Genomic DNA, 26,217 nt, shown 5'->3' on the forward strand with positions numbered 1-26,217 from the left:
AGAATGAACTTACTCGCTACAAAATAGTACAGGCAAACCTCCAACGCATGAAGTTAGCGACCAACGAGTTGCTGATCGAAGCGAAAAATCGCGGTATATCGGTAGCCCTAATTCAGGAACCCTATGTTGGGGCGTCCAGGGTGATGAAAAGTTACAGGGGCGCAAGAATCTTCCAAAGCGCTGGCCCAAGAGACGGAACAGTTAAAGCTGCGATAGCTGTTTTTAACCCTGACCTAAACGTAGTCCAATACCCGAAGCTCACCACAAACAATATCGTGGTGGTGGGACTCCGTACCGGTGCTTGGGAGATCACGCTAGTCTCTTTTTACTTTGAGAACTCAGAGGGTGGTCAGCCCATCACTCCTGACTTAGAATATCTAGTGCGAATCGACAAAGAAATCGGGTCTAAAAAGTGGATTATTGGAGGTGACGCCAACGCTAAAAGCTCATGGTGGGGGAGTCCATTAAACGACCACCGAGGTGAGGAGATGCTGGGTGCTCTCAATGAGCTGGGGCTACACATACAAAACAGAGGGGAAACTCCGACTTTTGATACCATCCGAGGGGGTAAGCGATACCAAAGTTTTGTGGACGTAACAGCTTGTTCTGCGGACTTAATTGGCGTAGTGGAAGACTGGAGAGTTGACGAGGGCCTGACGAGCGCTGACCACAACGGCATAGTATTTAGTATTCGGCTGCAAAAATCTAAGGGCACAAAAATAAGTAGGACCACTAGGTTGTTCAACACAAAGAAAGCCAATTGGACGAGTTTTCGTGAGAAACTAAATCAAAAATTAGTAGAAAATAAATTTACCACCGCTGAACTCACGAATGTACGAAGTGCTGAACAACTTAACAACACCACACTAGGTCTTACGAAATCAATTACGGACGCTTGCGTAGAGTCGATGCCAATCAAAAAATCAAATGAAACACTTACCCTGCCGTGGTGGTCCGAGGAACTCGCAGATCTGAAGAGGAACGTTGCCACTAAAAAACGCAGAATCAGGAACGCTGCCCCAATCCGGAGGTCAAAGGTCATCGAGGAGTACCTGAAACAAAAAGAAAAGTATGAATTAGAAGCAGCAAAAGCTCAGACGGAAAGTTGGAAGGAGTTTTGCTGTAAGCAGGACAGGGAGGGTGTGTGGGAGGGTATTTACAGGGTGATCGGAAGGACAACGAATAGGGAGGAGGATCAGCCGCTGGTAAAGGAAGGGGAGGTTCTGGATGAGAAGGGCTCTGTCAAGTTTCTGGCAGAGACCTTCTATCCAGACGATCTCACTGACGCCGAAAATAGTGACCACCGTCAAACGCGAGCCGAAGCCGAAAAAGTGAATGATGGCAAGCAAGTTGAGCCCTGCGACCCACCATTCACGATGGCGGAGCTACAACAGGCCAGCGAATCCTTTAACCCGAAAAAAGCCCCGGGAGCGGATGGCTTTACTGCAGATATTTGCCAACACGTCATTAGAAACCACAGTGATGCATTTTTAATATTTTTGAACAAGTGTCTGGAATACCATCACTTTCCAGAGCTTTGGAAGAAGGCTACGGTCGTGGTGTTGAAAAAGCCGGGAAGGACTGACTATACCACCCCCAAAGCATATAGACCAATTGGTCTACTGCCAATACTAGGCAAAATATATGAAAAAATGTTGGTGTCACGCCTCAAATTTCACCTACTGCCTAAAATGAGTACTCGCCAGTACGGATTCATGCCCCAGAGAAGCACCGAGGACTCCCTCTATAATCTAATGCAACACATTCACAGGAAATTAGATGAAAAGAAAATAATTGTTCTGGTTTCTTTGGACATAGAGGGAGCCTTCGATAGCGCCTGGTGGCCAGCTATACGAGTCCGACTGGCTGAGGAAAAGTGCCCACTGAACCTCAGGAAGGTATTTGATAGCTACCTGAGGAACAGAGAGATAGTGGTTAGGTATGCGGGAGAGGAGTGCACCAAAATCACTACCAAGGGGTGCGTCCAGGGTTCCATCGGAGGACCAATCTTGTGGAACCTCCTCCTGGACCCTCTCTTAAAAAGCCTAGAGAATTGGGGTGAGTATGGTCAGGCCTTCGCGGACGACGTCGTGCTTGTCTTCGATGGTGACACCGCACTAGAGGTGCAAGGACGCGCCAATGTCGCTCTCGAACATGTTCGGACGTGGGGTGTCAAAAATAAGCTTAAATTTGCGCCCCAAAAAACAAATGCGATGGTTATTACCAGAAAACTTAAACACGACACCCCACGCTTGAGGATGGGAGGGATAGACATTGCCATGTCCAGGGAAATAAAACTCCTTGGTGTCACCATAGACGACAGGCTGACTTTCAACACTCACGTGGCGAATGTCTGCAGAAAGGCTACTGGAATATATAAGCTACTCTCCAGAGCGGCGAGAGTGAGCTGGGGTCTCAACCCTGATATAGTTAGGATTATTTATACGGCTACTATAGAGCCGATCATCCTGTACGCTGCTAGCGTGTGGGCACCGGCGGCAAAGAAGCTGATGACGATCAAACAGCTTCAAGTGGTCCAGCGTGGGATAGCGCAGAAAATCTGTAAGGGCTATCGAACGGTCTCCCTGAACTCGGCGCTGCTACTGGCTGGGATACTTCCCCTTGATCTCAGAGTGCGTGAGGCGGCCTCACTGTACGAGGCCAAGAGGGGAGTGCCCCGGCTGGAGCTGGGGGACAGGGAGATCGAGCGGGTGGCCCCAGCCATTGAGGCGCCACACCCCGCTGAGCGTATCAGCCTGAGGCTCGTGAGCCTGGTAGATCGGGAACAGCTCAACCAAAACAGTGACTTTGAAATTCGTATATTTACTGACGGGAGCAGGATTGAGGGCAAAGTCGGTGCTGCCTTGTCTGTGTGGAACAGCGAGACCGAAATAAAAGCCTTCAAGCTTGCTCTCCCAGGGTATTGCACCGTCTACCAGGCTGAACTTCTGGCTATATGCAAGGCCACACATGTAATTCTCGGACACCCAGCGTCTTCTTTTGGAGTCTACAGTGATTCAATGGCAGCTCTACAAACGGTCATAAATCATAGTTGCCTCCATCCCCTTGCAGTAGAGAGCAGAGATAAATTAACAACAGCATCTCTCCAGGGTAAGGTTGTTACCTTATTCTGGATTAAGGCTCATGCAGGGATGGAGGGTAACGAAAGAGCTGACCAGCTTGCCAAAAGTGCCGCTTTGGGCTCCAAAAGAAGACCTGATTACGATCTGTACCCGGTCTCATTCGCCAAGCGAAGCATTCGACTTGCGACGCTTGACGAATGGAATCGCAGATATCGAACTGGAGAAACCGCGTCGGTCACAAAGATATTCTTCCCGGATGCTGTGATGGCGTACCGGATGATCCGCAAAATAAAAATCGGTGGTATAATTACGCAAATTATGACAGGGCACGGTGGGTTCTCGGAGTACTTGAATCGCTTTAAGTGCAAAGAGAGCCCATCGTGCGCATGCGAGCCAGGAACAGAGGAATCCGTCCCACACATCCTTTTCGACTGCCCAATACCTGCAATGCAAAGGTTTGAATTAGGAAATAAAATAAATGAAAACATTGTAAGGGAAAATGTACCAAACATCTTAAATAGTAAAGAAAGAGACACGTTTTTAAAATTCTGTATCGAAATCGCTCAAAATGTTATAAACAGAAACAAAACAGCGTAGCAAGTAATTATGCTATCATAATATAGTGATATATATTATAGAGTAGCATAGAGTAAGGAATTAGATAAATAAAGATGTAGAGTTTAAGAACAAATCGTTAAAAATAGGATGTAAAAATCACTGTAAGAATAAAAAATTAAACAATGTACATAAAAAAGTCCTGTAAATATTATAATATATTATATAAGAAATAAGTAGAATAGTAAGAAATGTTAAACCTAGCAGCTAAAGCTCCGATTATGTTGGAGGTAGGACGCAACGCCCTGTGAGGACGGGTGTATAAAAAAAAAAAAAAAAAAAAAAAAAAAAAAAAACCTAACCTAACCTAACCTAACCTAACCTAACCTAACCTAACCTAACCTAACCTAACCTAACCTAACCTAACCTAACCTAACCTAACCTAACCTAACCTAACCTAACCCAGTCAGCCGTGGCCCTCCGCAGCGAACACGCGCGTCCCAAGTTGCTCCGCAGTGATTTACGCTCGAAAAATCATTAAAAATTCCGAAAAGTGGTGAAAAGTGTACCAAAATTGCATTGTGATACACCAAAATTTGTGGAAAACTGCGGCGAACCTGTTGGTGAAAGTTTATTTTGGATCGCAGTGAAATTTGGACGATTTTCCGTGGAAAAACTCGGAAATTGCAGAATTCCGAAACTTTGACCGCGTGCGCCGCGCGTTTTATCGCTGTGACCTACAGTTTTTCTACTGCTATCCTGACGGGCTTGTTGAACCCTACAATCCAATACCAAATTTGGAAATTTTCGGTCAGAGACGGCCGAGAAATCACCGAAAAAAGCAAAAACCACGTGGCACGTGGTCAGTGATCGGCGGCCATTTTGGAAAATTTGAAAATACTTACTGGTGGAGGCAGACGAGGGAAGCCCAGAACCGTTTCAAGACCTGAAAAAAGTTAAGCCGTTTTTAAGTTATTGAATTTTGAAAGTTCGGAAATATTCGAAATTTTCTATCTTTTTAGAACGATCTATAACATATAGTTTTTTCTTAGTCATATTAAAGCTTACATATACCTGCAACATTGTTGAAAAAATCAGAAATTTCTATCAGAAAATTCCGGAGAAAATAATTTTTCAAAATTTTACAAATTTTCAACTGCATTTAAAAAATAATTATAAAACATCTAGAACATATTAATTTAAATATTACTGTAGAGTTAAAAATTTAGCATAACTTTGACGCCTAATTTGAAATTATAGGACCGAAATTGTACTTTTATAACCACTTTAAGGAAAAAATTTATTACTTTTAGAAATATCAAATCGGAGGTCAGTTGGTTTTTATTGTTATATAAATATTCGCGACCCTGAGAGAAGCCCCTACAAAACGAGCCCAAACTCGACTAGTTTCGGACCACAAATCAAAAATTCATGACTTAAGCGGCCATATTGGACGCCATATTGAAATTTTTTAAATTTAGATATCTTTGCAACCAGTGGGCTTATAGCGGCGGGGTTTTCGACCGGGTGCTTGACACAACCCTGACCAACGTTTTAACTCAAAAAAAAAAAAAAATTTTTTTTTCTCCAAAAATTCTTTATTGATACCAAAAATTTTTTTGAACAGCCGTAGCTCCGGTGTTCGTGGGCGGAGTTGGGCCGAGTTTGGGCTCATTGTAAAGAGCTCAAGGAGGGCTACCTGCCAATATATGATAGAGCGGCTCTACGTAGAGCGGTAAAACAAACTCCAAAACCGTGCTCTATACCAAATTTTTGACTTAGACTTGACCCTTCCAAAGTATATTTCATGTACTTGTGCAGAAAACACAACACCTTACGACTCTACGTAGAGCAAAAAACTCTGCAAATAAAATAGAGACCGTGCAAAGCACAAAACTTAGAGTTAAGTATCGACTGAGTCTGTGACTCAAACTATTATTAGATATACAAAATAAGCACAACAAAACGAGAAAGTCGATGACTTTCAATATTATGTTATATTTACTATAGGCAATCTAGGCGAAACATTGTAAAACTTTTACAAACTTTTAATTGTAAAATTGCCATTATTACCTGATCAATAATTATAAATCCCGGTAAACTTTTCGGGCTTGCGCTTTAAACCTATTAGACAAATTGTTATTTTTCTACAATTTTTGCTACAACACTTTTGACACGAAAAATGCATGCCATTAGGACCCCAGCCAAAGGTAACGTAGGTCACGTGCAGTCACCTGGCACTTCAAAAGCCGCTGAAACCAATGTTCGCAAGAGCATATCGGAATGGGAAGGGACCAAGCGAGACTCTTCTAGCACCTCAGAGGGCAAAACGACGCAGGCAGGACCAGCAGAAGCTAAATCGGCACAGAACACTAAGCAGCCAGCGCTGCGGAAGGTACTGAGCCCAAAAGCACCAAATTACGCAAGCAGAACAGCGGAAGCGAAGGCCTGCCTCGTCAAAGGCAAAATGAATCTGAACAACTCCCGAAATTTAAAAACAGAAATTAAGAGCGAAGTGGCTGGAGCACTGGACCGAATATACCAGCTGGTTAAAGAGGCAGAGATCGAACTCAAAAAAGAAAAATCGAAAGAGAGGAACAGCGGAAGCCGAGAGGTGATGCGGGAACTGTCTACCTCAGACACAACATTTACACTAAGCCCAGACACGAATGAACTGGCGACTAAAATCGAGGAACATACAAACCTGTTGCTGGAGAACACACAAAAAATGGTAGAGCTTAGGGAAACGTTGGAAAAACAGAAGGAGACCCTAGAGAAGATGTCAACACTGACCTATGCCAGCGTGACCGCGACGCCAACCGCAGAAATGAGCATAAAGCAAGGCCCTGCGCGAAGCACGCTGCACTCAGTGGTGGTTACCTCCAGTGACGACAAAGAAACTGGCGAGGAAGTTCTCAGTAGGGTTAGGAATGCGATAGACGCTAAGGAAGGATGGATTCGGGTGGAAAAAATAAGGAAGGCTAAAGACAGGAAAATAATAATAGGGTTGGGTACGAAAGAAGACAGAGAAAAACTAAAAAACAAGCTGGTGAGAGACGGAGTAAACCTAAATGTCGAGACGGTGAAAAATAAAGATCCACTCCTCATCCTCAAAAATGTATTAAATATAAATACAGACGAGGACATACACAAGGCAATGAGGAACCAGAATAAGGATGTTTTTCAGGGTCTCGACGAAAGGGAAGACCGTATGGAAATAAAATACAAGAAAAAATCAAGAAACCCTCATACTGGTCATATAATAATTAGTGTCTCGCCGACCATCTATCAAAGAGCGATGAGCAGAGGGTACGTACATATTGACCTGCAGCGTATCAGGATAGAGGACCAATCCCCGCTCGTACAGTGCACCCGCTGCCTGGGTTTTGGGCACGGCAAGCGCTTTTGTGCTGAGCTTGCCGACCTCTGCAGCCACTGCGGAGGTCCTCACCTAAGAGCCGAGTGTGTGGAGTGGCTTTCAAAGGCCGTGCCGCCCAAGTGCTATAACTGCACAAAGGCAAACCTAGAAGACACCGAACATAACGCGTTTGACCATGCGTGCCCGACACGACAGAGGTGGGACAAAATAGCAAGATCGACCATAGCCTACCATCAGTGCTAAAGGCCCCCAAAATCAGCGGACATTCTATCAAGTGGTGCAAGCAAATTTGCAGAGAAAAAGATTGGCCACAAACGAGCTGTTCATGGAAGCAGTGAAGCGTAAAATTGATATAGCTCTACTGCAGGAGCCCTATATAGGTGGAGACAGGGTAATGAAAGGTCATGCAGGGATGCGGATATTCCAAGGGACAGGTGAAGCAGAGGGTGTGGTGAAATCGGCAATAGTCGTATTCGACAACGAATTAAACGTCACACAATACCCAGAACTCACTACCAACAACATCGTGGTAGTGGGGATCAACACCAGTGCATGGAAGATCACAGCTATTTCCTTTTATTTTGAACCTGACCAACCAGTAGAGCCCTATATGGCACAGCTTTCCAGAATAAGAGAAGAGATAGGTCCTGGCGGCTGGATAATCGGAGGTGATACAAACGCCAAGAGCACGTGGTGGGGAAGTCCGGTCACTGACCACAAGGGGGAGGACCTGCAGAGTGCCCTTACTGAAATGAACTTCGCCGTGCTGAACACAGGGAAAATCCCGACGTTCGACACAGTAAGAGGTGGCAAACGTTACAGCAGCTACGTAGACATCACTGCATGCACAATCGAAGTTCTGGACTTGGTGGACGACTGGAAAATCGAAGAGGGCCTCACGAGCTCCGACCACAATGGAATACTCTTCAATATCTATTTAGAAAAATCAAAAGGAATTAGAATTGAAAGGACGACTAGACTATTTAACACCAAAAAAGCAAATTGGCCTGAGTTTTGTGAGAAACTCAGACAATCCTTGCAAAACAACCAAATAACAGGAACAGAAATAGAATCAATACATACAATAGACCAAATTGAATATACAGTAAACAAAATAACAGAAGTAATAACAGAAATATGCAACTTGACCATAGCAAAAAAGATAAAGAAAGAGTATTTTACCTTACCGTGGTGGTCCAAAGAGCTCGAAGAGATGAAGCGAAACGTTGCCACCAAGAAACGCAGGATTCGATGTGCAGCTCACGTACGGCGAACGAGGGTAGTTGAAGAGTACCTGCAAACAAAAGAAGAATATGAGATCAGAGCAGCCAAAGCACAAACTGAAAGCTGGAAAGAATTCTGTAAGAAACAAGACAAGGAAGGAATATGGGAAGGGATCTACAGGGTAATAGGGAGAGTGACAAAAAGAGTTGAGGATTCGCTCCTGCAAAAGGATGGGAAAACACTGACCGCACAAGAGTCCGTCGAGTTGCTGGCAGAGACTTTTTATCCAGAAGACTCGATCAGCAACGACGACGAACACCATAGCAGTATCCGGCAAAAGGCTTCCAGGGTGGATGATGGCGAACAAAATGAACTTTGCGAACCAGCATTCACAATGGAAGAAATAGAACGGGCAAGCGAGTCCTTCAGCTCTAAGAAGGCACCGGGGGCAGACGGCTTTACGGCAGATATCTGTTGTCAAGCTATTAAAAGCAGCCCAGAGGTATTCCTCACTTTACTTAATAAATGCCTGGAACAGAACTACTTTCCCAAAATATGGAAAAAGGCCACAGTGATAGTGCTAAGGAAGCCTGGGAAGGAAAATTACACCAACCCCAAGTCATACAGGCCAATCGGACTGCTCCCTATCCTTGGAAAAATATACGAGAAGATGCTGGTAGCTCGTCTGAAACATCACCTAATACCGAGAATTAGCACGCGCCAATATGGATTTATGCCGCAGCGGAGTACTGAGGACTCCCTCTATACACTCATCGAGCATATCCGTAACAAAATTGATAGGAAGAAAATTGTAACGTTGATATCGCTCGATATAGAGGGAGCCTTTGACAGCGCCTGGTGGCCTGCAATTCGGGTGCGTCTGGCGGAGGTACAGTGCCCGATCGGCTTAAGGCGAGTAATGGCCAGCTATCTAAGGGACAGGCAGGTCTCCGTGAGATATGCTGGAAAAACACACACTCAGAAAACCAGTAAAGGCTGCGTACAGGGATCCGTGGCAGGGCCCATCCTATGGAACCTGCTAATAGATCCACTGTTGGGCAGCTTCGAACGGAGAGGGGACTACTGCCAGGCATTCGCAGACGATGTCGTGCTTGTGGTCGATGGAGACACCGCATTAGAGATCGAAACGAAAGCTAATGCTGCACTCAAACATGCTCGGGAATGGGGAGTCAGAAATAAGCTCAAATTCGCGGCACATAAAACCAAGGCCATTACAATAACTAGGAAGCTTAAATACGACACCCCAAGACTGAGCATGGGAAGAGCCAGCATCGAAATGGTTAAAGAAATAAAAATGCTAGGTGTCACCATTGACGACAAGTTGACTTTCAACAGCCACGTCTCGAATGTCTGCCGCAAGGCTATAAATATCTATAAGAAACTGTCCAGAGCCGCGAAAGCCAGCTGGGGGCTCCACCCAGAGGTAATTCGGACAATTTATATGGCTGTCATGGAGCCCGTTATCTTATATGCGGCCAGCGTGTGGGCACCCGCGGTAAACAAGCTGGGTACCCAGAAACAGCTGGGAATTGTGCAGAGAGGCATAGCACAGAAGATCTGCAGAGCATATCGTACAGTCTCTCTCCACTCAGCGCTCATCCTGGCGGGTACGCTCCCCCTTGATCTTAGAGTGCGAGAGGTCGCTGCACTGTACAGGGCCAGGAGGGGCTCAGCGGTTCCGGAACTGTGTGGCCGTGAGGTGGAGAAGATGACGTCAGTGGCCGGGATGCCACATCCTGCAGAGTGCACTAGAATAGGGGTTACCCGCTTGGTTGACCAAGACGATGTCGAAATGCATAGTGCATTCGACATTCGAATCTTTACAGATGGTAGTAAAATCAACCACGGAGTTGGGGCTGCGCTCTCAGTCTGGAACAGCGAGGCTGAAATAAAAACTCGCAAACTCGTACTGCCCAGTTTCTGCACAGTTTACCAAGCGGAGCTCTTGGCGCTGTGCGTAGCAACTAAAGAGGCCATGACCATCAGAGCCAGAACGTTTGGTGTTTACAGCGACTCCATGGCAGCTCTCCAAACTATACAAAACTATAGTTGCCTCCATCCCCTGGCAGTGCAAGCCAGAGAAAACATCAAACGCATATCTCGTGAAGGAAAAACCATACGCTTGCACTGGATCAAGGCACACGTAGGGTTGGAAGGCAATGAAAGAGCAGATGAGCTCGCCAAAGGGGCGGCTGTAGATACCAAACGCAAACCGGATTACGACCGATGCCCGATTGCATACATCAAGCGTGGTATTCGTGCGGCCACGCTTGATGAATGGAACCGCAGGTACAATTCCGGAGAAACGGCGTCAATTACCAAACTGTTCTTCCCGGACGCGAAGGCGGCCTATAAAATTGTACGAAAACTTGTACCGACTTACCTGACTACGCAAATCATGACGGGGCACGGTGGATTTTCCGAATACCTTAGTCGCTTTAAGTGCAAGGAGAGTCCATCGTGCATCTGCGACCCAGCACAATCAGAGACAATACAACACTTGCTCTTGGTGTGTCCGATACACGCAATGGAGAGGTTTGAACTTGAGCAAAGAGTGCAGCACAACTTGACACTGGATATGATTAAAGAGCTAATTGCGGGGAATAATAGAGAATTATTTATGAAATACTGTACAAAAATTGTAGAAAAAGTAACAAATAGAAATAAATTAGTGTAAGTAAATTATGTTTACATAATATAATTTATATATTAAGATAAACATAAAATAGAAAGTAATGCAAATAGTATAGTTGAGAAATTGTAAAACTAGATATAAGATAGAAAAATATAAAACAAAAAAGAGAAACAAAACTGACCCCTGTGCCGTTGTTTGTGTTGTTGAGTTTCTTATTTAAATACCAACCTGTACATAAATCCCTAAGAATATAAATAAAGAAAATGATGAAAAGTAGTTAGCGTAGCATAGTAGTATAAGGTAGTCGGGAATCCCACCCAGAAAGTAGCGAATGGTGATGAACGAAAGAAAGATTGTATGTAGCATGAAAGTACGAGAAGAAAACAGGCTCCGATCATGTTGGAGGTAGACAGAATATTAAAAAAAAAAAAAAAAAAAAAAAAAAAAAAAAAAAAAAAAAAAAAAAACCTAACCTAACCTAACCTAACCTAACCTAACCTAACCTAACCTAATTGCGCGGGGACCTCGTAGGAGGTTCGGCCCTCTACCCGAAAAAAAAAAAAAAAAAAAAAAAAAAAAAAACGTTACGTTACGTTACGTTAGGTTAGGTTAGGTTTAGGTGTAGGGTAGCCTAGTTAGGCTTTGCAACGAAAGAGATCGGATGACGCGGACCAAAACCAGCAGGGGGAGTTGCGGGCTCTCCACGCCCTTCACTCGCTGAAGGGTGTTCCTCCTGGAGACGCTCGGGCTCCCTCTCTTGTCCCCTTTCTTCCCCCTTTTTTGTTTTTCGGGTCACGTCCGACCCGTTTCGGACGTAGCCCATGGGTGACGGTGGGCCACTTTTGGTCTGCCTTTTGATGGAGTAGTGAGCCGGCGTTGCTTATGCATCTTCCGGCCGCTGGTCGCCATGTCCCCGGCTTCGGCTACAGGGGCACGCCCTCCAGAGGGGGGCACCGGTATACCGGCGTGGCTTCGTCGTTGTTGCTCTTTTGAGCGTCGGGCGGTGGTCTGTCGTGTTGCTCGTTGCACTCGGCGGGCCGCCGGCCAACCCGTAATCCTCACCGCGTGGGGGACGGGGGCCGCTGCCGCGAGGCACGGGGCCGCGAGGACGTAAACCTCTTTAAAAAATGCCCCAATCCTAAGCTCTGGTGCCCGGCGATGGGATGAATGGCTGGAGGGAGTCCAGTCCCGAGGGTACCAACCAGACCCCAGGGGACCGACCCCTGGTTAATAAAAAAGGAAAACAATGAAATATGGCACTTGTTAAAAAATTATTACCCCAGGAGGGTACCTCCCGCTCCGCGGGAGGAGAATCCCTCCGTGCGGTCGAGGAATCGGCCGCACGCTGCCCCACCGTTTCTGGGGGGGGCAAACAATGCCACGATGAAGGGGGCGACAGCACGGGTCGCGTAAGGGATCGAGTTCCCACCGTGCTCCTCGAACGATGCGACAGCCTGTTCTCGCTTCACTCGGCGCGAAGCTCCGCGAGGGGCGACGCGTCCAGTGGGAGGGAGACGCCAGTGCTGTTCGCAGACAGCGCGCAAAAGCGGACTCGGCGGAAGCGGAAGTCGGCTCGACGGCCGGCGTCCTCCGCTCCGTCTGACTCGTCCGAGGGTGAGCCTGCCAGCGCCAAATATATGGCGTTGGCGGAAGGGCCGGCGACTGCTGCGGCGTCGCCCGCCACTGATTTAGAGACTCGTTCGTCTCGCGGACTGGCTGCTGCCTCCTCGGCGCAAACCAGGGCCGCCCGCCGTGAGGCCAACGAACCTATAAAAAACGGAGAGGTTGAGCATCTGGAGCGCTCCCTTACCGAGGTGGGTCCCTCCGACCCCCTCAGAACATGTGATATCGCCCAGAAATTAGTGGCTGCGGTAGTGAAGAAGTCGGCCAAGGGCCTAAAGGGCGACTGCGTGCGGGCCCTAAAATCGGCTACCTCCTCCCTGGAGGAGCAAATGGCAATTGCAGTAAGCCGCACCACGAATGATGAAACGGTGGGTCTACGAAAAACAGTGGACCTGCTGCACGCCCGACTGGCCCAAATCAGTGCCGAAAACGATCGCCTTCGGCAGGAGAACGGGCAGATGAAGGTCGACATGGCTGAGATGCGCACGCTCGTGAACGACTTAGTCGAGAAGCAGTGCAACTCGGCCCCTGCATCTACTCCGCTCGAGACAGAAGAGGCCAACGAGGCCGAGGAGTTGAGGCGGCGGCTCCTAATACAGGAGGCACGCAGCTCGAACGTGGAGCGTGCGAGACCGCCCCTCGCTCACGAGAGAAAGGGAGAAGCACCAACACCGGCACCCCGCAGGATCATGAAGACGACCGCCAGCTCTAACGCGGTATCAAGGGCCACCAAAACATATGGCGGCCCCAAAACCAAAATGGGCGTAACTCCTGCGGCACGTCCCGCCGCGATTGCTGCTGCGAGGGCAACAACGTCCGCCCCTCCGAAGACACCGGCGTCTGCTCCTGCCCCTACCCAGCCTGTGAAGGCGGGGCCTGGCAGGAGCCGGACTAAGAAAAATAGGAGCGTCAACGCCGCAAAACCGGCCCCGACCCCCCAGCCCCGCCCACTGCCCCCTGCCCCGGCCAATATGGAAGAGGCCTGGACGACGGTAGTGCGGCGTGGGCCTAGGAAAGTGGCGGCGCCTGCTGCGCCGCGTCCCAAGCCCGCCCCTACGGCCACCGCTCCCCGCCAAGAGGGTCGAGCGGAGCCGAGGGGCCAAAAAGGAAGAAGAGGAGCACGCAGAAAGCCGCGCGCCCCGCGGTCGGCTGCAGTGGTATTGGAGCTGCTGCCGGCCGCCAAAGAAAAGGGCATCACGTACCACGACGTGATGACCCAGGCGCGCGGCGGCGTAAATGTGGACGCCCTCGGCGTGGAGGGTGGCGTCAAGGTCCGGCAGACGGCCAACGGGGCTCGTCTTTTGGAGTGCCCCGGCGAAAACACGAACGCCGCGGCCGAAAAACTGGCGGCCCGGCTTCGAGAAATTCTGCCGGACCCCGAGATGGTGCGCATCGCGCGGCCCGTGAAGATGGGAGAAGTTAAAATCACGGGCCTCGACGAGTGCGCCACAAAGGAGGAGGTCGCCGCAGCCATTGCGTCGCAGGGCAACTGCGCCCTCGCCGACGTCAAAGTCGGAGAGCTCCGGGTGACATATTCCGGAACCCGGACGGCGTGGGCGCGTTGCCCGATTGCAACGGCGACCCTCCTGGCCACCCCTCCACAGGGGCGGCCTTCCGACAGCCCAGGAAGGCTGCGCGTGGGCTGGGTAGTGGCCCACGTGCAGCTGCAGGATGCCAGGCCGTGGCGTTGTCTTCGGTGCTTCGGCACCGGCCACGGCCTCGCCAAGTGCCCCTCGACCGTGGACCGCAGCGGCTTGTGTTTCCGCTGCGGCCAACCGGGGCACAAGGCAGCCTCCTGTACCACAGCCGCGCCGCACTGCGTCTTGTGCGACGCGGCCAAAAGGAAGGCCGACCACCGGGCCGGGGGCCCGGCGTGTAAATCCGCCCCCTCCTCTACAAAAACGAGGAGGGGCGGAAAGAAAAAGAAGCCGGCTGCAAAAAGGGCAGCCGGTGAGTCAGCTCCCGCCGCGGCACCAGAGCAGCCGCAGGGCGGGACAGACGAGGGAGCGATGGACGTAGCCCCGTAATGGGTTGCGTCCATCGCTTCCTCCAATGTAATTTGAACCACTCCGCCAGGGCACAGGATCTCCTCGTCCACACCATGGCGGAGTGGTCAATCGATGTTGCTGTCGCTGCGGAGCCGTATTTCGTCCCCACCGACCAGGACTGCTGGATGGGGGACGTCGACGGCTCCGTGGCCATTGTGTTGAGACAGTCCGCGGCGTTACCCCCCTTGGATATGGTGGCCAGGGGACCCGGGTACGTCGCGGCTAGGATCGACGGGACCGTCGTGATCGGGGCGTACTTTTCTCCGAACAGGAGCCTCGCCGAATTCGAACGGTTTCTGGGCGGGCTCGAGGCGCTTTTACACCGCCTCGGGTCCCGCCCTGTCATCGTCGCGGGGGACTTCAATGCCAAGTGCACGGCTTGGGGTTCCCCCCGCACGGATGCGCGAGGCGAGGCCCTTTCGGAGTGGGCGATCGCGATCGGCCTCTGTCTCCTAAACAGAGGCACGGTCGCGACTTGCGTGCGGTGGAACGGGCAATCTCACGTGGACGTTACGTTCGCGTCCCCGTCCGCCGTGCGCCGCACCCGCGGCTGGCGCGTACTCGAGGGGGCGGAGACGCTCTCGGACCACAGGTACGTCCGATTCGAGCTCTCCGCCTCCTCCTTGTCGTCGTCGTCAGCCGCGGGCGCCCGCGGTGAGGAAGAGCTCCCGCAAGGTGCGCCCCGTTCGTTCCCCAGGTGGGCCTTGAAACGAATGAACAAGGAGTTGCTGATGGAGGCGGCCGCTGTTGCTGCGTGGGCGCCAAAACCCGCGCGGCTCGCGGACGTGGATGCGGAGGTCGACTGGTTCCGGGGCACCATGGCAAACATTTGTGATGCCGCCATGCCCCGGGTCGGCCCCCGAGCACCACGTGGGGGTGCATTCTGGTGGTCGCCCGAGATCGCAAGACTCCGAGAGGAGTGCGTGAGGGCGCGCCGCCGGAGCGCACGCCACCGCCGCCGCCGTAGTCGCGACGCAACGTTCGCGGAGACGGCGGCCCGGCTGCACGCTGACTGTCGTCAAAAGCAGACGGCGTTGCAGCTGGCCATCGGCGAGGCCAAGAAGCAGAGCATGAAGACTCTCCTGGAGTCGCTCGACGAAGATCCCTGGGGGCGCCCATACAAGATGGTTCGCAGGAAACTGCAGCCGTGGGCGCTCCCGGTGACCGAGCGGCTCCAGCCTCGGCAGCTGCGGGAAATAGTTTCCGCGCTTTTCCCGCCAGCAGCGGGGGGAGACTTTGAGCCCCCCCAGATGGACGCCACGTGGGGCACGCCTCCGCGTCGCCCCAGCGTTCCCGCTGCCGAGGAGCCCCCTCCCCCTATCACGGGGGCGGAGATCCATGCGGCCGTGTCCAAAATGAGAGCGAAGGACACGGCCCCCGGCCCTGACGGCGTTCACGGCCGGGTCTGGAGCTTGGCCTTCGAGGCCCTAGGGGACCGGCTCGGGGGGCTTTTCGAAGCGTGCCTCGAGTCGGGACGGTTCCCGTCGAAATGGAAGACGGGCAGACTGGTCCTTCTGCGGAAGGACGGGCGCCCCGCGGACTCACCCGCGGGCTATCGCCCCATCGTGTTGCTGGACGAAGCGGGCAAGATGCTCGAGAGGATCGTCGCGGCCCGCATCGTCCGGCACCTGACCGAGACGGGTCCCGATCTTTCGGCGGAGCAATACGGCTTCAGAGAGGGCCGCTCGACTATCGACGCAATTCTGCGCGTGCGGGCCCTCTCCGACGAAGCCGTATCCCGGGGCGGGGTGGCGATGGCGCTATCCTTAGATGTAAGGAACGCCTTCAACACCCTGCCCTGGTCGGTGATTGCGGGGGCGCTGGAGTATCACGGCGTCCCCGCATACCTCCGCCGACTGATTGGCTCCTACCTCGAGGGCAGGTCGATCCAGTGCATCGGACACGGTGGGACGATGTACCGCTTCCCCGTCGAGCGCGGTGTTCCGCAGGGGTCTGTCCTGGGCCCCCTGCTGTGGAACATCGGCTACGACTGGGTCCTGCGGGGCGTCATTCGGGGTCCCCTCCCCGGGCTGAGCGTAATATGTTACGCCGACGACACGTTGGTCGTGGCTCCGGGGAGGGACTACCGGGAGTCTGCCCGTCTGGCGTGCGCAGGCGTGGCACACGTCGTCACTAGGATCCGACGGTTGGGGCTCGAGGTGGCGCTCGATAAAACCCAGGCCCTGCTTTTTCACGGGCCGGGACGAGCGCCGCCTGTGGGTGCCCACCTCGTGATCGGAGGCGTCCGCGTCGGGGTTGGGGTGACCGGTCTTCGGTACCTCGGCCTCGAACTGGATAGTCGGTGGAACTTCCGCGCTCACTTTGAGAAGTTGGGCCCTCGACTGATGGCGACGGCCGGCTCTCTGAGCCGGCTGCTTCCAAACGTCGGGGGTCCCGATCAGGTGGCGCGCCGCCTCTACATGGGGGTGGTGCGGTCGATGGCACTATACGGGGCTCCCGTATGGTGCCGCGCCCTGACCCGCAAGAACGTCGCGGCTCTGCGACGTCCGCAGCGTGCGATCGCGGTCAGGGCGATCCGAGGATACCGCACCGTCTCCTTCGAGGCGGCGTGCTTGCTCGCCGGGGCGCCACCCTGGGACCTGGAGGCGGAGGCGCTCGCTGCCGATTACAGGTGGCGTAGCGACCTCCGCTCTAGGGGGGAAGGGCGCCCCGGCGAAGGTGTAGTTCGAGCGCGGAGGCTCCACTCTCGGCGGTCCGTGCTGGAGGCGTGGTCTCGCCGCTTGGCGGACCCGTCGGCCGGCCTCCGAACCGTCGAGGCGGTCCGCCCGGTTCTCGCGGACTGGGTGGGCCGCGACCGCGGATGCCTCACCTTCCGGCTAACGCAGATGCTTACCGGCCATGGTTGTTTCGGCCGGTACTTGCACAAGATAGCCGGAAGGGAACCGACGGCGCAGTGCCACCACTGCGCGGACCGCGACGAGGAAGACACAGCGGAACACACGCTGGCGCGTTGCTCTGGATTCGACGAGCAACGCGCCGCCCTCGTCGCGGTCATTGGAGAGGACCTCTCGCTGCCGCGCGTCGTGGCTACGATGCTCGGCAGCGACGCGTCCTGGAAGGCGATGCTCGACTTCTGCGAGTCCACCATATCGCAGAAGGAGGCGGCGGAGCGAGAGAGGGAGAGCTCTTCCCTTTCCGCACCGATCCGTCGCCGTCGAGCCGGGGGCCGGAGGCGGGAATACGCCCGTACGTCCCGGCCCCTGTAGGTGGCGGCCTCCCCCCGGTGAAGGTCAAGGGGCGACCTGAGGGGGTGAGGCCGCGCGGCGCGCTACCAGCACTCTAGCGCGCTGCCGTGGAGTGAATAGAGCGACCGGTCGACGGTGTATCGCGTCCCGACCCGGCAGGCTGGTTCTGGTCCAGCGGGGTATTCCGGGACACCAGCGGCACCGTCTGGGCGGCCCGACGGGCTGCCGTACCGAGACGGCCGACGTTTCAGAGCCTTCGATTCGCCTCGAAGGCTCCGTCGGCTGGGCGTCCTTGGGGTGAGCCGCGCCGTCTGGTTGTAGTGTTGACCGCGGTAGCCCCCCTACCTCATCCGGGTTCTGACCTCGGAGGGGATCGGACGTCGGGTGTAAGAGTGCAGAGGAGTCGTTTAGTGGGTGGGCTCTAAAATCCTTGGGCCCGCGGTCTGCTCACAACACCATGCAGATCGTTGAGTCTCACATACCCCGCGCGCCCCTTTTGCGCGGGGACCTCGTAGGAGGTTCGGCCCTCTACCCGAAAAAAAAAAAAAAAAAAAAAAAAAAAAAAAGGTTCCTGGTCGGTTCGGGGAGGGACTACCGGGAGTCTGCCCGTCTGGCGTGCGCAGGCGTGGCACACGTCGTCACTAGGATCCGACGGTTGGGGCTCGAGGTGGCGCTCGATAAAACCCAGGCCCTGCTTTTTCACGGGCCGGGACGAGCGCCGCCTGTGGGTGCCCACCTCGTGATCGGAGGCGTCCGCGTCGGGGTTGGGGTGACCGGTCTTCGGTACCTCGGCCTCGAACTGGATAGTCGGTGGAACTTCCGCGCTCACTTTGAGAAGTTGGGCCCTCGACTGATGGCGACGGCCGGCTCTCTGAGCCGGCTGCTTCCAAACGTCGGGGGTCCCGATCAGGTGGCGCGCCGCCTCTACATGGGGGTGGTGCGGTCGATGGCACTATACGGGGCTCCCGTATGGTGCCGCGCCCTGACCCGCAAGAACGTCGCGGCTCTGCGACGTCCGCAGCGTGCGATCGCGGTCAGGGCGATCCGAGGATACCGCACCGTCTCCTTCGAGGCGGCGTGCTTGCTCGCCGGGGCGCCACCCTGGGACCTGGAGGCGGAGGCGCTCGCTGCCGATTACAGGTGGCGTAGCGACCTCCGCTCTAGGGGGGAAGGGCGCCCCGGCGAAGGTGTAGTTCGAGCGCGGAGGCTCCACTCTCGGCGGTCCGTGCTGGAGGCGTGGTCTCGCCGCTTGGCGGACCCGTCGGCCGGCCTCCGAACCGTCGAGGCGGTCCGCCCGGTTCTCGCGGACTGGGTGGGCCGCGACCGCGGATGCCTCACCTTCCGGCTAACGCAGATGCTTACCGGCCATGGTTGTTTCGGCCGGTACTTGCACAAGATAGCCGGAAGGGAACCGACGGCGCAGTGCCACCACTGCGCGGACCGCGACGAGGAAGACACAGCGGAACACACGCTGGCGCGTTGCTCTGGATTCGACGAGCAACGCGCCGCCCTCGTCGCGGTCATTGGAGAGGACCTCTCGCTGCCGCGCGTCGTGGCTACGATGCTCGGCAGCGACGCGTCCTGGAAGGCGATGCTCGACTTCTGCGAGTCCACCATATCGCAGAAGGAGGCGGCGGAGCGAGAGAGGGAGAGCTCTTCCCTTTCCGCACCGATCCGTCGCCGTCGAGCCGGGGGCCGGAGGCGGGAATACGCCCGTACGTCCCGGCCCCTGTAGGTGGCGGCCTCCCCCCGGTGAAGGTCAAGGGGCGACCTGAGGGGGTGAGGCCGCGCGGCGCGCTACCAGCACTCTAGCGCGCTGCCGTGGAGTGAATAGAGCGACCGGTCGACGGTGTATCGCGTCCCGACCCGGCAGGCTGGTTCTGGTCCAGCGGGGTATTCCGGGACACCAGCGGCACCGTCTGGGCGGCCCGACGGGCTGCCGTACCGAGACGGCCGACGTTTCAGAGCCTTCGATTCGCCTCGAAGGCTCCGTCGGCTGGGCGTCCTTGGGGTGAGCCGCGCCGTCTGGTTGTAGTGTTGACCGCGGTAGCCCCCCTACCTCATCCGGGTTCTGACCTCGGAGGGGATCGGACGTCGGGTGTAAGAGTGCAGAGGAGTCGTTTAGTGGGTGGGCTCTAAAATCCTTGGGCCCGCGGTCTGCTCACAACACCATGCAGATCGTTGAGTCTCACATACCCCGCGCGCCCCTTTTGCGCGGGGACCTCGTAGGAGGTTCGGCCCTCTACCCGAAAAAAAAAAAAAAAAAAAAAAAAAAAAAAAAAAAAAAGGTTCCTGGTCGGTCGGTCGACGGTGTATCGCGTCCCGACCCGGCAGGCTGGTTCTGGTCCAGCGGGGTATTCCGGGACACCAGCGGCACCGTCTGGGCGGCCCGACGGGCTGCCGTACCGAGACGGCCGACGTTTCAGAGCCTTCGATTCGCCTCGAAGGCTCCGTCGGCTGGGCGTCCTTGGGGTGAGCCGCGCCGTCTGGTTGTAGTGTTGACCGCGGTAGCCCCCCTACCTCATCCGGGTTCTGACCTCGGAGGGGATCGGACGTCGGGTGTAAGAGTGCAGGGGAGTCGTTTAGTGGGTGGGTCCTAAAATCCTTGGGCCCGCGGTCTGCTCACAACACCATGCAGATCGTTGAGTCTCACATACCCCGCGCGCCCCTTTTGCGCGGGGACCTCGTAGGAGGTTCGGCCCTCTACCCGAAAAAAAAAAAAAAAAAAAAAAGGTTCCTGGTCGGTGATCGCGGGGGCGCTGGAGTATCACGGCGTCCCCGCATACCTCCGCCGACTGATCGGCTCCTACCTCGAGGGCAGGTCGATCCAGTGCATCGGACACGGTGGGGCGATGTACCGCTTCCCCGTCGAGCGTGGTGTTCCACAGGGGTCCGTCCTGGGCCCCCTGCTGTGGAACATCGGCTACGACTGGGTCCTGCGGGGCGTCATTCGGGGACCCCTCCCCGGGCTCAGCGTAATTTGTTACGCTGACGACACGTTGGTCGTAGCTCCGGGGAGGGACTACCGGGAGTCTGCCCGTCTGGCGTGCGCAGGCGTGGCACACGTCGTCACCAGGATCCGACGGTTGGGGCTCGAGGTGGCGCTCGACAAAACCCAGGCCCTGCTCTTTCACGGGCCGGGACGAGCGCCGCCTCTGGGTGCCCACCTCGTGATCGGAGGCGTCCGCGTCGGGGTCGGGGTGACCGGTCTTCGGTACCTCGGCCTTGAACTGGATGGTCGGTGGAACTTCCGCGCTCACTTTGCGAAGTTGGGCCCTCGACTGATGGCGACGGCCGGCTCTTTGAGCCGGCTGCTTCCAAACGTCGGGGGTCCCGATCAGGTGGCGCGCCGCCTCTACATGGGGGTGGTGCGGTCGATGGCACTATACGGGGCTCCCGTATGGTGCCACGCCCTGACCCGCAAGAACGTCGCGGCGCTGCGACGTCCGCAGCGCGCGATCGCGGTCAGGGCGATCCGAGGATACCGCACGGTCTCCTTCGAGGCGGCGTGCTTGCTCGCCGGGGCGCCACCCTGGGACCTGGAGGCGGAGGCGCTCGCTGCCGATTACCGGTGGCGTAGTGACCTTCGCTCTAGGGGGGAAGGGCGCCCCGGCGAAGGAGTAGTTCGAGCGCGGAGGCTCCAATCTCGGCGGTCCGTGCTGGAGGCGTGGTCTCGCCGCTTGGCGGACCCGTCGGCCGGCCTCCGTACCGTCGAGGCGGTCCGCCCGGTTCTCGCGGACTGGGTGGGCCGCGACCGCGGATGCCTCACCTTCCGGCTGACACAGATGTTGACCGGCCATGGGTGTTTTGGCCGGTACCTCTTTAAGATAGCCGGAAGGGAACCGACGGCGCAGTGCCACCACTGCGCGGACCGCGACGAGGAAGACACAGCGGAACACACGCTGGCGCGTTGCTCTGGATTCGACGAGCAACGCGCCGTCCTCGTCGCGGTCATTGGAGAGGACCTCTCGCTGCCGCGCGTCGTGGCTACGATGCTCGGCAGCGACGCGTCCTGGAAGGCGATGCTCGACTTCTGCGAGTCCACCATATCGCAGAAGGAGGCGGCGGAGCGAGAGAGGGAGAGCTCTTCCCTTTCCGCACCGATCCGTCGCCGTCGAGCCGGGGGCCGGAGGCGGGAATACGCCCGTACGTCCCGGCCCCTGTAGGTGGCGGCCTCCCCCCGGTGAAGGTCAAGGGGCGACCTGAGGGGGTGAGGCCGCGCGGCGCGCTACCAGCACTCTAGCGCGCTGCCGTGGAGTGAATAGAGCGACCGGTCGACGGTGTATCGCGTCCCGACCCGGCAGGCTGGTTCTGGTCCAGCGGGGTATTCCGGGACACCAGCGGCACCGTCTGGGCGGCCCGACGGGCTGCCGTACTGAGACGGCCGACGTTTCAGAGCCTTCGATTCGCCTCGAAGGCTCCGTCGGCTGGGCGTCCTTGGGGTGAGCCGCGCCGTCTGGTTGTAGTGTTGACCGCGGTAGCCCCCCTACCTCATCCGGGTTCTGACCTCGGAGGGGATCGGACGTCGGGTGTAAGAGTGCAGAGGAGTCGTTTAGTGGGTGGGCTCTAAAATCCTTGGGCCCGCGGTCTGCTCACAACACCATGCTGATCGTTGAGTCTCACATACCCCGCGCGCCCCTTTTGCGCGGGGACCTCGTAGGAGGTTCGGCCCTCTACCCGAAAAAAAAAAAAAAAAAAAAAGGTTTCCCGAGGGACCTGGGCGGGCCCCCCGGCGCGCACTCTGCGTGGCCGGGGGCTCCGTCTGTGGGGGAGTTTTGCTGGACTTCCACCGGGCGCGTCCGTAGGTGGCGGATAACGGGATCCTCTGGGAACAGTCCCACTCCCAGGGGTATCGTCCGATCTTTTTCGTTGCAAGGATTCTTAGGTGTTAGGGAGGTAGGTTAGGTGTAGGAGTAGGGTAGCCTAGTTAGGCCTTGCAACGAAAGAGATCGGATGACGCGGACCAAAACCAGCAGGGGGAGTTGCGGGCTCTCCACGCCCTTCACTCGCTGAAGGGTGTTCCTCCTGGAGACGCTCGGGCTCCCTCTCTTTTCCCCTTTCTTCCCCCTTTTTTGTTTTTCTTCGGGTCACGTCCGACCCGTTTCGGACGTAACCCATGGGAGATGGTGGGCCACTTTTGGCCTGCCTTTTCGATGGAGAAGTGAGCCGGCGTTGCTTACGCATCTTCCGGCCGCTGGTCGCCATGTCCCCGGCTTCGGCTACAGGGGCACGCCCTCCAGAGGGGGGTACCGGTATACCGGCGTGGCTTCGTCGTTGCTGCTCTTTTGAGCGTCGGGCGGTGGTCTGCCGTGTTGCTCGTTGCACTCGGCGGGCCGCCGGCCAACCCGTAATCCTCACCGCGTGGGGGACGGGGGCCGCTGCCGCGAGGCACGGGGCCGCGAGGACGTAAACCTCTTTAAAAAATGCCCCAATCCTAAGCTCTGGTGCCCGGCGATGGGATGAATGGCTGGAGGGAGTCCAGTCCCGAGGGTACCAACCAGACCCCAGGGGACCGACCCCTGGTTAATAAAAAAGGAAAATAATGAACAATGGCACTTGTTAAAAAGTTATTACCCCAGGAGGGTACCTCCCGCTCCGCGGGAGGAGAATCCCTCCGTGCGGTCGAGGAATCGGCCGCACGCTGCCCCACCGTTTCTGGGGGGGGCAAACAATGCCACGACGAAGGGGGCGACAGCACGGGTCGCGTAAGGGATCGAGTTCCCACCGTGCTCCTCGAACGATGCGACAGCCTGTTCTCGCTTCACTCGGCGCGAAGCTCCGCGAGGGGCGACGCGTCCAGTGGGAGGGAGACGCCAGTGCTGTTCGCAGACAGCGCGCAAAAGCGGACGCGGCGGAAGCGGAAGTCGGCTCTACGGCTGGCGTCCTCCGCTCCGTCTGACTCGTCCGAGGGTGAGCCTGCCAGCGCCAAATATATGGCGTTGGCGGAAGGGCCGGCGACTGCTGCGACGTCGCCCGCCACTGATTTAGAGACTCGTTCTTCTCGCGGACTGGCTGCTGCCTCTTCGGCGCAAGCCAGGGCCGCCCGCCGTGAGGCCAACGAACGTATAAAAAACGGAGAGGTTGAGCATCTGGAGCGCTCCCTTACCGAGGTGGGTCCTTCCGACCCCCTCCGAACATGTGACATCGCCCAGAAATTAGTGGCTGCGGTAGTTAAGAAATCGGCCAAGGGCCTAAAGGGCGACTGCGTGCGGGCCCTAAAATCGGCTACCTCTTCCCTGGAGGAGCAAATGGCGAATGCGGTAAGCCGCACCACCAACGATGAAACGGTGGGTCTACGGGAAACAGTGGACCTGCTGCACGCCCGACTGGCCCAAATGAGTGCCGAAAACGATCGCCTTCGGCAGGAGAACGGGCAGATGAAGGTCGACATGGCTGAGATGCGCACGCTCGTGAACGACTTAGTCGAGAAGCAGTGCAACTCGGCCCCTGCATCTGCTCCGCTCGAAACAGAAGAGGCCAATGAGGCCGAGGAGTTGAGGCGGCGGCTCCTAATACAGGAGGCACGCAGCTCCAAAGTGGAGCGCGCGAGACCGCCCCTCGCTCACGAGAGAAAAGGAGAAGCCCCAACACCGGCACCCCGCAGGATCGTGAAGACGACCACCACCTCTAACGCGGTATCAAGGGCCACCAAAACATATGGCGGCCCCAAAACCAAAATGGGCGTAACTCCTGCGGCACGCCCCGCCGCGACTGCTGCTGCGAGGGCAACAATGTCCGCCCCTCCGAAGACAACGGCGTCTGCTCCTGCCCCGTCCCAGCCTGCGAAGGCGGGGCCTGGCAGGAGCCGGACTAAGAAGAAGAGGGGCATCAACGCCGCAAAACCGGCCCCGACCCCACAGCCCCGCCCACTGCCCCCTGCTCCGGCGAATATGGAAGAGGCCTGGACGACGGTAGTGCGGCGTGGGCCTAAGAAAGTGGCGGCGCCTGCTGCGCCGCGTCCCAAGCCCGCCCCTGCGGCCACCGCTCCCCGCCAAGAGGGTCGAGCGGAGCCGAGGGGCCAAAAAGGAAGAGGAGGAGCACGCAGAAAGCCGCGCGCCCCGCGGTCGGCTGCAGTTGTATTGGAGCTGCTGCCGGCCGCCAAAGAAAAGGGCATCACGTACCACGACGTGATGACCCAGGCGCGCGGTGGCGTAAATGTGGACGCCCTCGGCGTGGAGGGTGGCGTCAAGGTCCGGCAGACGGCCAACGGGGCTCGTCTTTTGGAGTGCCCCGGCGAAAACACGAACGCCGCGGCCGAAAAATTGGCGGCCCGGCTTCGAGAAATTCTGCTGGACCCCGAGATGGTGCGCATAGCGCGGCCCGTGAAGATGGGTGAAGTCAAAATCACGGGCCTCGACGAGTGCGCCACGAAGGAGGAGGTCGCCGCGGCCATCGCGTCGCAGGGCAACTGCGCCCTCGCCGACGTCAAAGTCGGGGAACTCCGGGAAACATATTCAGGAACCCGGACGGCGTGGGCGCGTTGCCCCATTGCAACGGCGACCCTCCTGGCCACCCCTCCACAGGGGCGGCCTTCCGACAGCCCAGGAAGGCTGCGCGTGGGCTGGGTAGTGGCCCACGTGCAGCTGCAGGATGCCAGGCCGTGGCGCTGTCTTCGGTGCTTCGGCACCGGCCACGGTCTCGCCAAGTGCCCCTCGACCGTGGACCGCAGCGGCTTGTGTTTCCGCTGCGGCCAACCGGGGCACAAGGCAGCCTCCTGCACCACAGCCGCGCCGCACTGCGTCTTGTGCGACGCGGCCAAAAGGAAGGCCGACCACCGGGCCGGGGGCCCGGCGTGCAAATCCGCCCCCTCCTCAACCAAAACGAGGAGGGGCGGAAAGAAAAAGAAGCCGGCTGCAAAAAGGGCAGCCGGTGAGTCAGTTCCCGCCGCGGCACCAGACGAGCCGCAGGGCGGGACAGACGAGGGAGCGATGGACGTAGCCCCGTAATGGGTTGCGTCCACCGCTTCCTCCAGTGCAATTTGAACCACTCCGCCAGGGCACAGGATCTCCTCGTCCACACCATGGCGGAGTGGTCAATCGACGTCGCTGTCGCCGCGGAGCCGTACTTCGTCCCCACCGACCAGGACTGCTGGATAGGGGACGTCGACGGCTCCGTGGCCATTGTGTTGAGACATTCCGCGGCGTTACCCCCCTTGGATATGGTGGCCAGGGGACCCGGGTACGTCGCGGCTAGGATCGACGGGACCGTCGTGATCGGGGCGTACTTTTCTCCGAACAGGAGCCTCGCCGAGTTCGAGCGGTTTCTGGGCGGGCTCGAGGCGCTTTTGCACCGCCTCGGGTCCCGCCCTGTCATCGTCGCGGGGGACTTCAATGCCAAGTGCACGGCTTGGGGTTCCCCCCGCACGGATGCGAGAGGCGAGGCCCTTTCGGAGTGGGCGATCGCGACCGGCCTCTGCCTCCTAAACAGAGGCACGGTCGCGACT

At 56.4% G+C, this 26,217-nt stretch overlaps 1 protein-coding gene across 1 annotated transcript in view; it reads left to right on the top strand.

The window, feature by feature from the left end:
- The first annotated feature begins 5,820 nt into the window (after positions 1-5,820).
- Positions 5,821-26,217, top strand: part of LOC134201219 (uncharacterized) — a 47,629-nt gene continuing 27,232 nt past the window's right edge. The window contains exons 1-4 of the mRNA XM_062675573.1: positions 5,821-7,155; positions 7,313-10,797; positions 12,639-13,144; positions 23,808-24,457. Coding sequence (XP_062531557.1) covers positions 5,821-7,155; positions 7,313-10,797; positions 12,639-13,144; positions 23,808-24,457 — 5,976 coding nt within the window. The remainder of the gene's footprint in view (positions 7,156-7,312; positions 10,798-12,638; positions 13,145-23,807; positions 24,458-26,217) is intronic.

This window comes from Bombyx mori, chromosome 24 (genome assembly GCF_030269925.1).
Source record: "Bombyx mori chromosome 24, ASM3026992v2".
Taxonomy (NCBI): Eukaryota; Metazoa; Arthropoda; class Insecta; order Lepidoptera; family Bombycidae; genus Bombyx; species Bombyx mori.